Source organism: Jaculus jaculus, chromosome 16, assembly GCF_020740685.1.
Source record: "Jaculus jaculus isolate mJacJac1 chromosome 16, mJacJac1.mat.Y.cur, whole genome shotgun sequence".
In the NCBI taxonomy this organism is placed as follows: Eukaryota; Metazoa; Chordata; class Mammalia; order Rodentia; family Dipodidae; genus Jaculus; species Jaculus jaculus.
Genome location: NC_059117.1, coordinates 11,418,836 through 11,433,400, shown reverse-complemented (window position 1 = coordinate 11,433,400; position 14,565 = coordinate 11,418,836). Strand labels below are relative to the sequence as shown.

Below are 14,565 nucleotides of genomic sequence, written 5' to 3'. Positions count from 1 at the left end.
TTGTCTTGATGATAACCTTTTTTATCAGGTGAGAGGGAATATCAAAATTTGTTTCCCTGATGGCTAAGGATGTTGACTACTTTTGCAAATGTATCTCTTCTTTTGAGAACTCTCTGTTCAGTTATTTGGCCCATTCATTGATTGGTAATTTTATGGGTGCATTTTTTTCACTGTTAATATTTGTAGTTCTTTATATATTCTGACAAAAATCTTACCTTTACATTCAGTGAACTTGCAAGATACAAAACCAACACACAAAATCAGTAACTTTTCTATCTACCAACAATTAACTTGCCGAGAAAGAAATTATAAAAAATATCTGACAGGTTCACAATGGCTTCAGAAATTATAGAAGAATAAACCTAACCAGAGTGGTAAAAACCGACTACAATGAAAACTTTAAGACATTGAAAAAAACTGAGGAGACACAAGATGATGGAAAAACCTTCGTGCTCCTGGATTGGCAGAATTAATATTATGAAAATGGCTATATTACCAAAAGTAATCTATAGAGTCAGTGAACATCCCCATCAAGACTCCAGTGACATTTGTCTCAAAATTAGAAAAAGTTCTTAACATTAATATGGAAACACCAAAAGATCATGCATGGATAGCCAAATAAATCCTAGGCAGAAGGAACACTGCAGAGATATCACAATATCTGACCCCAAGGTACACTATAAGCCACAGTGACAAAGAAAGTATGGTGCTGGCACAAGACGGACTTACAGACCAGTGAAATACACGTGGCATGTTTGTCTACTCTTATAGAACTTGTTACTTTACATAGGCTGCACTGCCGTAAGTTACTACTCTTTCTTACCCTTGGGGTCCTATTTAGGGATGCTGTCAGTCTCCGTGGGTTTTTAGTGTTGTACCAACCTGGTTCTGCCACTAGATGGAGTCATTAGCATCTTTGGGTGATGCTCATGGCTCTTCTGCAGGTGTCTTTCCCCACCAGTGAAAAGCAAGAGTAATTTCCTCAAGGGAATGTGGCTGAGAATAAATGAATTAATGCATAAGAAAGTACCAGCCATATCCATTGTCTGGCAAGTAGCTACTGGCAAGTGAGAGAAGATAAACAAAGATTTGAGAAAGTCAGTTTACATAATAAAGTCTGTCATCCTTAGTCATGGCTTGATAAAAAGTACCACCACGAGCAGTGAGAGGAATGTGAGCTATGCAGGCCCTAGACGCATTGTTTGAGAATTCCTAATGGGAAGTGTCCATGTAATGAGGTAAGTGCGATGTGTGTGTGTGCGTGTATGCGTGTGTGTGTGTGTGCATGAGTGCACAGCAAATCCTAAAATTAACCCTTACATTGTAATTTTGGTCTTTGGAGCCCATGATGGAGACCAGAAACTTTTTGGTTTTGAAGAAATGATCTTTTCCCAGACAATTGACTTTCATATAGGATTATATAAATGAGGAATTTTCTAGGGAGAAAAGGGTTACCATGTATGTTTATTATAAAAATTGCCAATTTCATTCCTTATTAGTTCATCATTACTATTCTAATCAAAAATTTCATAATCGCACCTTTTGTTTTTCAAGGTTCAAGAACCAATCAAATGTAAACCTGATATTTATTGTGATGTATTAGAATTTTTTATTTTTTAAATTAATTAATTTTTAATTTGTTTGTTTTTGTTTTTTTGAGGTAGGGTCTCACTCTAGCTCAGGATGACCTGGAATTCACTATGTAGTCTCAGGGTGGCCTGGAGCTCACAGGGATCCTCCTACCTCCTGAGTGCTGGGATTAAAGGCATGTGCCACCATGCCTGGCTTAGAACTTCTTTTAAATGGATTTGTCTTTTCTGTGTAATAGAACATTAAATAAAACGAATTATTCAGTGAAAGGATGTTATGCAATTATTTCATTAAGTTCCATTACTTTCCTTTAGGAAGCACTGAGTAACAAATTTATAAGAAAATTTGTGGAGAGCCACTTGCATATTGATGTGAACCAGCTTACAGAAAGTCTCCAGATACATGGTAAGTGTGTAGTTTGTGGTTCTTCTGCCTAGGGCCTAGGCTGCTGGGACTCCTACCTCTTTGGTCACAAAGTGGCTGGTGACATTGTCAGTCTGTCTTTTCTCTCCTGAAATGTGAAGGCTTGAACTATATTTTCTCTGCTTGTTCACACATGAAATTGTTTGATTTGCTGTTTTGAGGCTTGGCATGTTAAAAAACATGGTTAGGCTGGGCAATAAGAACAGATACAGCGGGACATGGTGGCTCGTGCCTCTAATCCAGCACTAGGGAGGCAGAGGTAGGAAGATTGTTCTGAGTCAAAACCAGCCTGATGTTACATAGTGAATTCCAGGTCAGCCTGGGCTAGAATGAGACCCTACCTCAAAAAGCCCAAACAAAAAACATAGTTAAATATGAAGGCTTGTAATTAGAATGCAGTAACTGAGAGTTATAAAGTGAGTTTATATAAAAATGCTATTAGCAGTAAATTAAAGTAGTTGTATTGATTTGGATATGAGATCAGATTTTAAAACATCTATCAGTTAGTAAACATTTATTGTACCTCTGCAATAATGCCTGTGAAGTGTTTAACACCTACACACAGCTCCGTTCGTTCATTACTTCGTTTTTGTTTTGAGGCAGGTTCTGTAGTCCAGGCGGCCCTGTGTCAGCCTCCTGACAGCTGGGGTCCTGTACATGTCCCACCAGTTTCGGCATACCAAATACACACTGAACACGGGAGGCAGTTCCAAGCATGGGCGTGTAGAGGGCCATGAGCTCTTCCTGCCCCGCCACACGGCACAGGGAGGAGGGAGCCCGTGCTTAGAAACAGCTCTGCTGAGGTGGAGTCGGGGCTCTGCAAGAATCATGCTGAGGATATTCCCATCGCCTGCCTGGTAGGGAAGGAAGAATGTGGGGCTGCTTCAGGTCCGGGGCACTGCGCTTGGGCCCAATGCAGGGCTCAGATCTACCTGGAGCATGAAGGGCTTTAGGAAGAAAAAAATTTGTTAGACATAATCTTTTCCCTTATTTTATTTTATTTTTTTTTTGCTGAATTTAATTCTTTACAAAGGTGGTAAATACAGGTTGAGTATCTCATATCTGAAATGTTCCGAACTAAAAGCACTTCAGATTTTGTGGTGCTTGCATATACTTAATAAGGTTACTTGCTGACAAGATGCAAGTCTACTGTAGTGGTTTGAATGTAAGCTATTCCCCTAGCCTCAAGTATTGATAGTTAAACCTCCTACTTAGGTCCCAGCTGGGGCGTCTTGGAGCAGTGGAACCTTGCTGGGAGAGGTGTGCTATGGGGGAGGGCCTTGAGGTTTGTTAGTCCATCCCACTGAATGTTTAGTTTTCTTTGCTCCTCTCTGCTGCGGTGGAGACATGATGCCCAGCTGTCTGCTCACACTATGCTCCCTTCCATGATGAAACTTACCCTCAAAACCGTAAACTTAAACACACTCTTTCCTTCCATACCAGAAGGTAACTGCTACAACTACACACAGAATTCTTACAGGTTTCACATATGCCTTCTATGCAGCCTGATGGTGTGGAATTTTAGACATGTTTCATTTTGGCATTCAAAATGTTTCAGATTTGTAGCATTTCAGATTTTCTGATAATTTTTTTTTTTTTTGTACCAGAGCTCAAACCCATGGTTTTTCACAGCTTTCTGGAGGAGCTCTAGATTGTTTTCTCTCATGGATTGTTGGGAAGGCTCTAGAATATTCAGATTAGAGATGCTTCATCTATGTTTTAAAATCAATGTTAATATACCTAACTAAAATACTTTTTCCAAAATTGAATCATGCCAAAACATCTTATATGGAGTCCCCATCCTGTATAGTTGGCATCATTGACTGGAATTCTATGATTTTCTGGAGAGGATGCTGTGAATCCTGGCTTCCACTACTCCTTTTTGTTTCATTACTGTTTTGTGAGTTTCTGTTCACAAATATAATTCTGAAAATGGGGGCAACTTTTACTGGAAAGTCTTTATCACTGAAGATTATGTGAAAAATATACCTATTTCATTTCTTGATAATTTTGATTTAATAACTTAATAATGTGTTTATTCTCCTCTCCTCTTCCTCCCTCTTCCATTTTCCCTTCCCTTCCTTCCCCTTGCACCTCTCTGTCCCTCCCTGTCTTTTTCTCTTTTATTCTCCCTCTCTCTCCTGTATTTTGTTCTGCTCCCTGTCCTATCTTTTTTTTTTAAATTTTTTATTTATTTATTTGAGAGCGACAGACATAGAGAGAAAGACAGATAGAGGGAGAGAGAGAATGGGCGCGCCAGGGCCTCCAGCCTCTGCAAACGAACTCCAGACGCGTGCGCCCCCTTGTGCATCTGGCTAACGTGGGACCTGGAGAACCGAGCCTCGAACCGGGGTCCTTAGGCTTCACAGGCAAGCACTTAACCGCTAAGCCATCTCTCCAGCCCCCTGTCCTATCTTTTTTTAAATCACTCAATAAGGTTGTCAATTTTATTAGTTTTTTTCAAAAATCAATGTTTGATATTGTTGTTTCTCTGTGTTGCTTTTTTCTATTTTACATTTTTTTTCTTTTTCATTCACTTTGGTTATTGGTATCATTTTACTCTCTCTTGTCTTCTTTCCCCCCTTCCTTCATTTATTGTTCCTCCACCCCTCCTTTCCTGCCTTCATCTCTTCCCTTCCTCCCACTTCTCTGTATTGAAATAGACTTGATTTCTGCCTCTTTTTTCTTCTACTATTAGTAGAATATAATATATATTAGTAATATATTAGTATTCATACTTGTAAATTTCCCTTTGTGAATCAACTTTATGCACTCACAAATTTATATCTTATTAATATTTGCCCTTTTGAGTGTGTGTGTATACATGCATGCATGTATGTGGCATATACCTTTGTATGTATTTGTGTAGCTCCCATACACTCACCTGCAGTGAGTGCACTTGCCTGTGCTGGCTAGAGGTGAGTTTTGGATGTCTTGCCCATCGCTCTTTAGCCCAGTCTTACTTAAGCTGCAGTTTCTTACTGATTCAGAGCTTGCAGTTTGTTCATGTGCTCTGGTACTTGTCCAGTCTCTGTTTCATTATGGAATTGAGGTTACAGATGAGTGTGGCCATGACCAGCTTTTTATTCATGTCCTAGGGATTGAGCTTAAGTGCTCTCTCAGGCCTCTTCCTGTCCTCATGCATACATAGAAAATGTTCTTAAGTGCCAAGCTATCTCACAAGTTTTGATGTTCTATTTCAATTATAATTTAATTAACAGTATGTTTTTATATGGAGTATAATTTCTATTGAGGTGTTGGTTAAATGAAAGACTATAATTTGGGCTGGAGAGATGGCTTAGCAGTTAAATGCTTGCCTGTGAAATCTAAGGACCCTGGTTTGAGGCTTGGTTCCCCAGTACCCACGTAAACCAGATGCACAAGAAGGCATATGCATCTGGAGTTTATTTACAGTGGCTAGAGGTCCTGAAGTGCCCATTCTCTCTCTCTGCCACTTTCTCTCTCTGTGTGTGGCTCTCAAATAAATAAGTACAAATAAGCAAAAAAGGAAAGACTATAATTTTCATATATTTGAAAATTTTCATTTATCCTTATGCATATTTTCTCTGGTGCAGTGGTCAATGAATAAAATTACATTGTTTGAAATTTTTTGAAACCTGTTCAATGCTCTTAAACATGGCCAATTTTGTTCTTTCCTGTGATGGTTCTGGAGCTGTTGGATCGCAGCCTGTGTTCTTACCATCTCCTTATTCTATCTGTTGTCTGTCTTTATTTCACATTATGATTGTGACTTTTTAATATTTCTTCCTTTCTCATTTCCCTTTTCTCCCTTTCCTTTGCCATCCCTGCAGCTTTACTGTAACTTATTAGGTATGGTTTTTGTTAGGAGAATCCGGCTTTGCTTTGTAGCCCATCTTGAGTCAATAGCATGATAACTAATATTATAGAAACATCTTGGCCATTACCTATTGAAGTCCTGCTGTTTTGTGGTTGGGAGATGGCTCAGTTGGTAAAGCACTTGCTATACAAGCACAAGGACCTGAATTTGGATCTCCAGTGTTTATGTAAAAGCCAAGTATGGTGGTGCATGCATATAATCCCTGCACTGGGGAGGCAGAGACAGGAGGGCCTTTAGGGCTTGCTGACTAGGTAGGTGTAGTAGACAGCTTCAGGTTGCTGAGATGAACTTCCAGACTTGGCACAATTATGGAGAAAGGGATTTATTGAAGCTTACAGATCCAGGGGACGTTCCATAATGGCAGAAGAAGCTGGCCTGTCTTCAAAGGTCCAAGCAGAGAGAGAGAAGCCACAGTCCCCAAAGCCACACAGCACAGCACACTTCAGCAACTCCAGATGGAACTAGGCACACTTTGCAGATCTTTAGATTGGAATTTCAAACCCATCACCACACCTTAAGATCCACCCAGTGACACCTCCTCCAGCCAGGTGGCTGCAGATGCAAACTACAAACTAATAAATCACTGAATATATTGGGGGCCATCTATTTAAACTACCACAGTAGGCTAGCTGAATTAGTGAGTTCCAAGATCAGGGAGGGACTCTCAAAAAATGAGGTGGAGAGTTATTGAGTAACACCCAACATTGGTCTCTGGCCCCCTAACACACATATGAGCACACATATATATATGCACATGCACATCACACACGCACGCGTGTGTGTGGTGCGGGGTTGGGTTCTGACCAGTCATCACTGTTCTTCTCAATGGCAGTCAACCTCTCTCCACCTGGTGCTTATGTCCTGTCAGTATTTTTTCTCTCTCTGCTTCAAATGGTGACTTTTTTCTTTCTTATTTATTTATTGAAGAGAGAAGAAGGTTGGGGGGGGGAGAGAGAGGGAGGAAGGGAGGGAGAGAGGGGGCACACCAGGGCCTCTAGCAACTGCAAATGAACTCCAGATGCATGTTCCACCTTGTGCATCTGGCTTATGTGGGTATTGCGAATCAAACCTGGGTCATTAGGCTTCGTAGGAAAGCATGTAGCCCAGGCTGACCTGGAATTTACTATGTGGTCTCAGGCTGGCTTCAAACTCAGGGTGATTCTCTTACTTCTGCCTCCCAGGTTCTGGGATTAAAGGCATACACCATCATGCCTGGCTAGTTGGTGGTATTTTTATACCATTCAGTTCTCTCTGTAGCTAGCTAGTGTAATCTTCTATTTAAATTACCATGGAGTTTCTTATTTCAGTTATTGTATTTTCCATTTATATTTATATGTTGTTCTTTTTATAGCTTTTAGTTATGTATTGGAAGTCTCCATTTTCAGCATTATTGGACATAGTTATCCATAGTTATTTAAAAGTCTCAGGCTTATCATTTCAGTGAACTCTGGAGGCTAAGGCTGGACCACCCAGGCCTTCCTAGGCTACACAGTGAGACCTCCTCTCAAGATAAGAAGTAAAACAAGACTGGGGGCATAGCTCAGGGGAGAGAACTTTGCCTAGCATGTGTAAGGCCTGTAGCTTAATCCCCAGTAATGCAAAATCAAGCAAAGAAACAGGCAAACCAACCAAAAAACCAAATGACCCAGCAAAGAAACAAACACACAAATGAACAGACAGACAAACAGCAACAGTGGCAGAAACAGAGCACTACAAACCCAGACGAAGAAACAGGTGGACACATGGACGCGCCCACAGGTGGACACATGGATGCGCCCGCAGGTGGACAGTGACCGAGGCAGAAACAAGGAAGAGAGAGGTGATGCCGCTGCTCTTTTTGTCATCTTCTTTTTTAAAAAATTCATTTATTTAAGAGAGAATATGGAAAATATAGGCATGCCAAGTCCTCCTGCCACTGTAAACGAGCTCCAGATTCAGGCACTTCTTTGTGCACCTGGCTTTACTTGGGTACTGGGGAATCAAACTCTGGCCATCAGGCTTTACAAGCAAGTGCCTTTAACCACTGAACAATCTTTCCAGCCCTGACTTCTCATGTTTACTCAGTCCAGTACCACAGCCCATCTAGGGTGAGTTTTCCCACCATAGACCCAAGTAGAAAATCCCTCCCAGACATACCCAGAAGTTTGTCTGTTAGGTGATTCTAGAGTCAGTCAAGTTGAGAATATTAACCATCTCAGTAGACAAGCATATTGGGCATGTCCTAACAAGTATGCAAAAATAAAAAGCAGTTTATAAATACACCCAGTTGCCTCATCCTATAAAATCAAACACTCTTCAATTCTCCATTCAAAAGAAAATTAGTGGTCCTGCAGGATAATGGGATAATGGATAATGTATTTTTCCTGTCTCTTATTTTGAAGATGTTATTCTTTGTTCAGGCAGAAAAAAATAGACGGATGATTGATGGAAGCTGTTTTGTTTTCTTTCTTTAGAAAAAAATCTTATTTCTTTTTTTTTAAAGGTGAGAGAGAGAAAGAGAGCAAGAGAGAGAGAGAGAGAGAGAGAGAGGGAGAATATGAGAATGGGCACACCAGGGTGTCTTGTCACTGGAAATGAACTTCAGATGCATGCACCAATTAGTTCAATTGGCTTTATGTGGGTACTGGGGAATCAGGGTGGCTAGACTTTTCAAACAAGCGCCGTTAGCTGCTGAATCACCTCTCCAGCCCATTTTCTTTAAAAATAGAAATATTGTAATAGCATCCAGTAACATGTATGGTGACCTCAAGTTTTAAAGATATACACATATGTATATTTTATTTACTTTTTGGTTTTTCAAGGTAGGGTCTTGCTCTAGCTTAGGCTGATGTGGGATTCATGATAGTTTCAGGGCAGCCTGGGGATCCTCCTACCTCTGCCTCCTGAGGGCCTATTTTGTACACATACTTTCATATGCTTATTTAAATATATACTTAATTCCCATGACAACTCTGTGGGTGATGTTGCTCTCCTCATGCTACAAACGAGGGATCTGAACATTTGACAGATTAAGTAACTTTCCGCTGTAAGACATGCACTAGGTCAGCGAAGTCCTACGGGAGCCGCTCGGGCAGCGCTGATGTGTCGGGGCGATCACCGCGGCCAGCAGCGTCGTTGCACGGGAGCTGCGCTTCGTGGTGCGCTCCCGCTCCGCTCCTTGTGCAACGCGTCTCCAGAGAGTTCTCCTGTAACCTGCACATGCCACCGTCAGCAGCATTTTGTAGCGCTCTATGCTTTGACCATGGGAGTGACAGCCGGTGCCAGGCGGTGTGCCCGAGCTCCCAGAGAGCAAGAGCGGGGTGGGGTGTTCACCGGCACCCCTTGCTTCAGCGTTTGGAGGAAACAAGAAATGCTTTAGAGCAAGACAAAGGGGAGGAGTAGGCCAAGACGACGCCACTTTTTCCCACACACACTTTTCACCTCACAACGCTTCCAGAATGCTCTCTTCTTCCTGCCCCTCTCTCCTCACCCCCCTCCTCCTCTGCTGGGAGCTCCAGTGGACACACTTGTGGCACTGGTTTGAATATAAATGGTACCGTAGCCTCAGGTATTTTTGATTAAACCTGATACTGCACAGGCCTGCACTGCCCCCTAGGGTGACCAGCTGACGGCAGTTTAAACACACAGTGCCATGCTGGAGGAGGACACAGAAGGAAAATGGAAGAGGAAATATCAGACGGAAGTGCCAGCTTTGCCCCTGCATCGGCCCGTCACGGCCAGTCACGGCCTTGGCACCTGTGTTCACAGTACATAGACTGGGATGTAAGTGGTTGTGGCAGGTTGACTGTAAATGGCAACATAACATAGCCTCAGGGTTTTTTGGGGGGATGTTGAGGTAGGGTCTTCGTTGCACTCAGGTCCACATTGCTGGTAGCAGTCACCCAACCATGAGCAGCTTGTGGGTAAAAAAGAGGTTCATTCTGGCTTACAGGCTTGAGGGGGAAGCTCCATAGTGGGAGGGAAAACGACGACATGAGCAGAGGGTGGACATCACCCCCTGGCCAACATAAGGCGGACCACAGCAACAGGAGAGTGTGCCAAACACTGGCATGGGGAAACTGGCTATCACACCCATTAGCCCGCCCCCAACAATGCACTGCCTCCTGGAAGCATTAATTTCCAATTGCCATCAGCTGGGGAACCTAGCATCCATAACACCTAAGTTTATGGGGACACCCGACTCAAGCTGTAGCCCAGGCTGACCTGGAACCCACTATATAGTCCCCAGGTGGCCTTGAAGTCAACCTCTGCTTCCCAAGTGTGAGTGCTGAGATTAGAGGCCTGCGCCACCATGCTGGGCGCCTCAGGCTTTGTTGATTAAGCTTCCTTCCTAGTCCCCAGGGAAAAGCTGTGCCGGTGGAGGTACGTCACTGGGGGGATCTTGAGTCCAGTCCTGGGGTTTTGTTTGTAGCCAGCTTGAGCACTGGCGTGTTCTCTCTCGAAGGGGGATATACGAAGACTACCTCTCCCGCTGTGAAGCTTTCCCTGGAACTTGTAAGGCTGAAATAAACCTTTCCTCCTGCAAGCTGCTCTGGTCAGGTGTGTGTGCGAGCAGTGAAGAGGTGACTGGGACACGTGCCATCTCAGCTGTGGTGGGGAGTCGCTTGTGAAGCTGGGAACCCTGTTGTCACACAGAGCAGTGCTCTGATCCTGCTGTGCACACCCAGCATCGGATACAGTGATGTTAATGAAATAACGCATGGAACGTGTCTGGCCCTCACTGTATCCGATGCTGGGTGCGCACGTACCCAGTATTTCATACTAGCCCGGTCACTGATACATGGTGTAAAGCTGATGTCTCGTAGAGGCCCAGATCAAGTTCACTTGGTCCTGCTCTAAGGGATAATTGCTTTTGGAAACTTAATGTAATATATGACTTCCCAAATGCTGCTTCAGAGAAGGCATATTGTTTAGAGTTATTTTATGCTATCTGAAACATTATTTTATATTCTTTATTTCCAAGTTCTTTACCAAAGGGTTTCCCCTTCTTCTCATATCCCTGTTCCTCTTGTTCATTTTGTACAGATTTTACTGTCACAGTGTTCCTTGACATGCTGTGTGAAGTATTAATTGGCTTTATGAGGTGATAAACTACCTGACAAGTAACTTAAGGGAGCAAGGTTAATTTTGGCTCACACTTCCAGAGGTGTCAGTCCACAGTGCAGGGAGGGTGCAGGGGAGCTGAGTGGTTCCAGTCGTGGCAGAGAGAGGGCATGCAGGATATAGCCCCAAGGGCACGTCCCTGGACCTACTTCCTCCAATGACGCCACCTCCTACTTTTCACCTCTTTCTAATGATATCATCACATTACGGATCTGTTAAAGAATCAACCTGTTAATTAACATTGATTGGTTTATTGGTTAGGTCAGAGCCCTCATGTCAAGACAAGACTATACTGTGTATATTTTCTACATCTCAAGGCATTAGCATTATAGAGAACATATATAAACTTAGAGAAATTATTGTTAGCAAAAAAGTGTCACAGTTTGGATATAAACAAAATTGGATTTGATAAGCTTTTAATATATATATATATATATATATATATATATATAAATTAGAATATAAATGGTACCGTAGCCTCAGGTATTTTTGATTAAACCTGATACTGCAGAGGCCTGCACTGCCCCCTAGGGTGACCAGCCGATGGCAGTTTAAACACACAGTGCCATGCTGGAGGAGGACACAGAAGGAAAATGGAAGAGGAAATATCAGACGGAAGTGCCAGCTTTGCCCCTGCATCGGCCCGTCATGGCCAGTCACGGCCTTGGCACCTGTGTTCACAGTACATAGACTGGGATGTAAGTGGTTGTGTGTGTGTGTATATATATATATATATATATATATATATATATATATATATTTTTTTTTTTTTTTTTTTGAGAGAGAGAATTGGCATAACAGGGGCTTGGCCACTTCAATTGAATGCCAGATGCTTGCTCCACCTAGTGGGCATGTACAACTTTTCACTTGCCTCATCCTTGTGCATCTGGCTTAAGTGGGATCTAGAGAGTAGAAAATGGGTCCTTAGGTTTCACAGGCAAGCGCCTTAACTGCTAAGCGAACTCTCTAGCCCTTGAGCAGCTTTTAAATGAAAGGCACTTATTTTCACTGTGTATGAGCTCTGTGGTAGAAGCACTTCATGTCTCCTAACTTGTTCACTCTCCTCAGGAGCGATTCTGGATCAAACACTTAACCATGTGGGGGCTGGACACTTCCGGTTCTTGGCCAGCATCTTGGTCAATTTGTCTTCCTGCGTGGTGCTGGACCGATTCCAGGCAGTGGAGTCTGTTGACATTCTGGAGAACATGGCCCATGAACTCATGCAGCGAAACAGCTTTTTGGCCAGTGAGTACTAGGTTGTCATCTTGGGATTTTCTCCTTTAGGATATTTTAAGTTGGCTCAGAAAGAGCTCTTTCCTATATGAAATACGAGATGAAGTAGAAATGTGCACAGAGTTTGTGAAAAGACAAACCTTCTTCCATACCAACAGCGTTTTCACCATCTTGAGGACTGTATCTGTTACATTTACATTACTGTTGCCATTTTATGGTTGTATCTTACATGACAAATATTTTTCTTGACTAAAGTTATACTCAATTTGCCTTCATCACCCTTATTTTTATCATAGTTTCTTGATGTCAAGGAACGAGGAAGAAAAGACAGTGGTAAACTAGATACCATTAATTGTGTATTTATTCAAGATAAATACAATGTGTGCTTTTATATTATTTTTTTGAATAAACATTGAATTATTATTACTATTGGATTCTGGACACTGAAAGGCCTTGTACAAGTTAAGCCCATTTTCTATCTCAAGCTACACTTCTAGCCCCCTTAATGACTATTTATTGAGGTTTTAGATGGGTTTGCTCTGGTCCCTAACAAAGTATTATAAAGTTAAGCTTGAGAAACCTAAACACCAGAAATTTGTCTTACAATTTTGCAGGCTGGAAGTCCACATAGAGACCCTGCTTGTTCCCTCGGTGCTTTGGGGAATCATCTTCAGAGTCAGTATAAGTAGAATATTTGATGCTGTCTGGAATGTTCTTTCAAGATTTTATCTCCTTAATGTGGGCTGGAGGCATGGCTTAGCTGTTAAGGTGTTTGCCTGCAAAGCTGAAAGAACAGGTTCGATTCCTCAGGACTGACGTTAGCCAGATGCTCAAGGGGGCGCATGTGTCTGGAGCTCGTTTGCAGTGGCTGGAGGTCCTGGTGCACCCATTCTCTCTCTCTGTCTACCTCATTCTCTCAAATAAATAAATAAAGATTCTATCTCCTTAATGTGGTCACATTCCAAGGTCTTGGGGGTTTGGGACTTCCATATGTGAATCTTGGGGGCTTACATAACTCAGCTTATAATAAACGCTATGCATCAGTGCAGAGAATGTAATGCAAAGCAGAATTTAGTATTCAAGCTGTGGGCACTGCTGCCAAAGCTGTGGACTCTGTGCTTCAGCCACGTCAGCAGCCTGAGGAAAGGGATGCCTGGTTACTTGATCAGCCCGCCATAACTTCTCAACCAAGTGAAAACAGGAAGCTAACAGTGTCTTTGTCTTAATGAGAACACAGTTTAGTTTTACTTAAACTTGAGTAGAGCTCTGCCCTCCTGTGGAAAAGCGAGGCTGTGTGGAATCCTGACATCCTGTCCCACCAGTGCTGGTCCAGCGTACCCTTCCAGGGCTGTGATGCTACCGAATTTCCCTTTCCTCCCACCAGGTGTCATATTCAACAGCTCCTTAGTCCGCAGGCGTATCAGAGCCGCCTCTCTCACGTTGCCGCCCCATGTCACATACACAATCCGGACCAGCGTCTTATACAGCATGAGGACAGACCTGATCCAAAACCCTTCCTGGAAGTTCCATCCGCAGAGTCTGCCAGCTGATGGATTCAAATACAACTACGTCTTTGTCCCACTCCAAGACATGATTGAAAGGGCCATCATCATGGTGCAGACTGGAAGGGAAAGCCTGGAGCCCACCACACAGACCCAGGCCGCTCCCTACCCATGCCACACAAGTGACCTGTGAGTAGCCATGGTCAGTCCGTCTTTCCGCTAGTTTCTACCTGCAGGGGAGGAGCACTGCACTGGGAAAACAGACTAGAGAAAGACGTTTCTTCTCTATGGTCATTAGGGAATTTTATTATTTATTATTATATTATTTTATTATCATTTATTTTATATATTATTATATTATTTTATTATTTATTAACTTATTTGAGAGAATGGGCGAGCCAGACCCTCCAGTCACTGCAGTTGAACTCCAGGCGCTTGCACCATCTGTGCATCTGGCTTATCTGTGTTCTGGGGAATCGAACCTGGTTCCTTTGGCTTTACAGGCAAGCGCCTTAACTTCTAAATCATCCTTCCAGCCCCTAAGAGAATTTTAAAAAATTCATTTTTTAAAAAAAGTCTTAAAGTTCCTTCTATATATTTGAATTATTCAGGTAGAAACATGACATTAATATATAGTTGATTGTTGTCATCCATAGGTCCTGTATTTACAGAGTCAAATGGATTGAAAGCCTTTGAAAAGCAAATTCCAGAAGTTTCCCTAAGCAAAATTTTATTCATGTGCCATGCATTCTTCTGAGCCCATCTGTGTAACGTGACAGACACTGAGTACAGTAAATATTGTAGAGATGACTGAAGCATGTGGGATGATGTACGTAGTTTCTACCACAAAATATT

The 14,565-nt window shown here is 42.5% G+C and overlaps 1 protein-coding gene across 1 annotated transcript in view; it reads left to right on the top strand.

The window, feature by feature from the left end:
- The window catches only part of Abca13 (ATP binding cassette subfamily A member 13), a 367,979-nt gene that overhangs the window by 124,401 nt on the left and 229,013 nt on the right, over positions 1 to 14,565 (top strand). Inside the window, exons 28-30 of the mRNA XM_045135973.1 lie at positions 1,905 to 1,995; positions 12,044 to 12,220; positions 13,593 to 13,899. Coding sequence (XP_044991908.1) covers positions 1,905 to 1,995; positions 12,044 to 12,220; positions 13,593 to 13,899 — 575 coding nt within the window. The remainder of the gene's footprint in view (positions 1 to 1,904; positions 1,996 to 12,043; positions 12,221 to 13,592; positions 13,900 to 14,565) is intronic.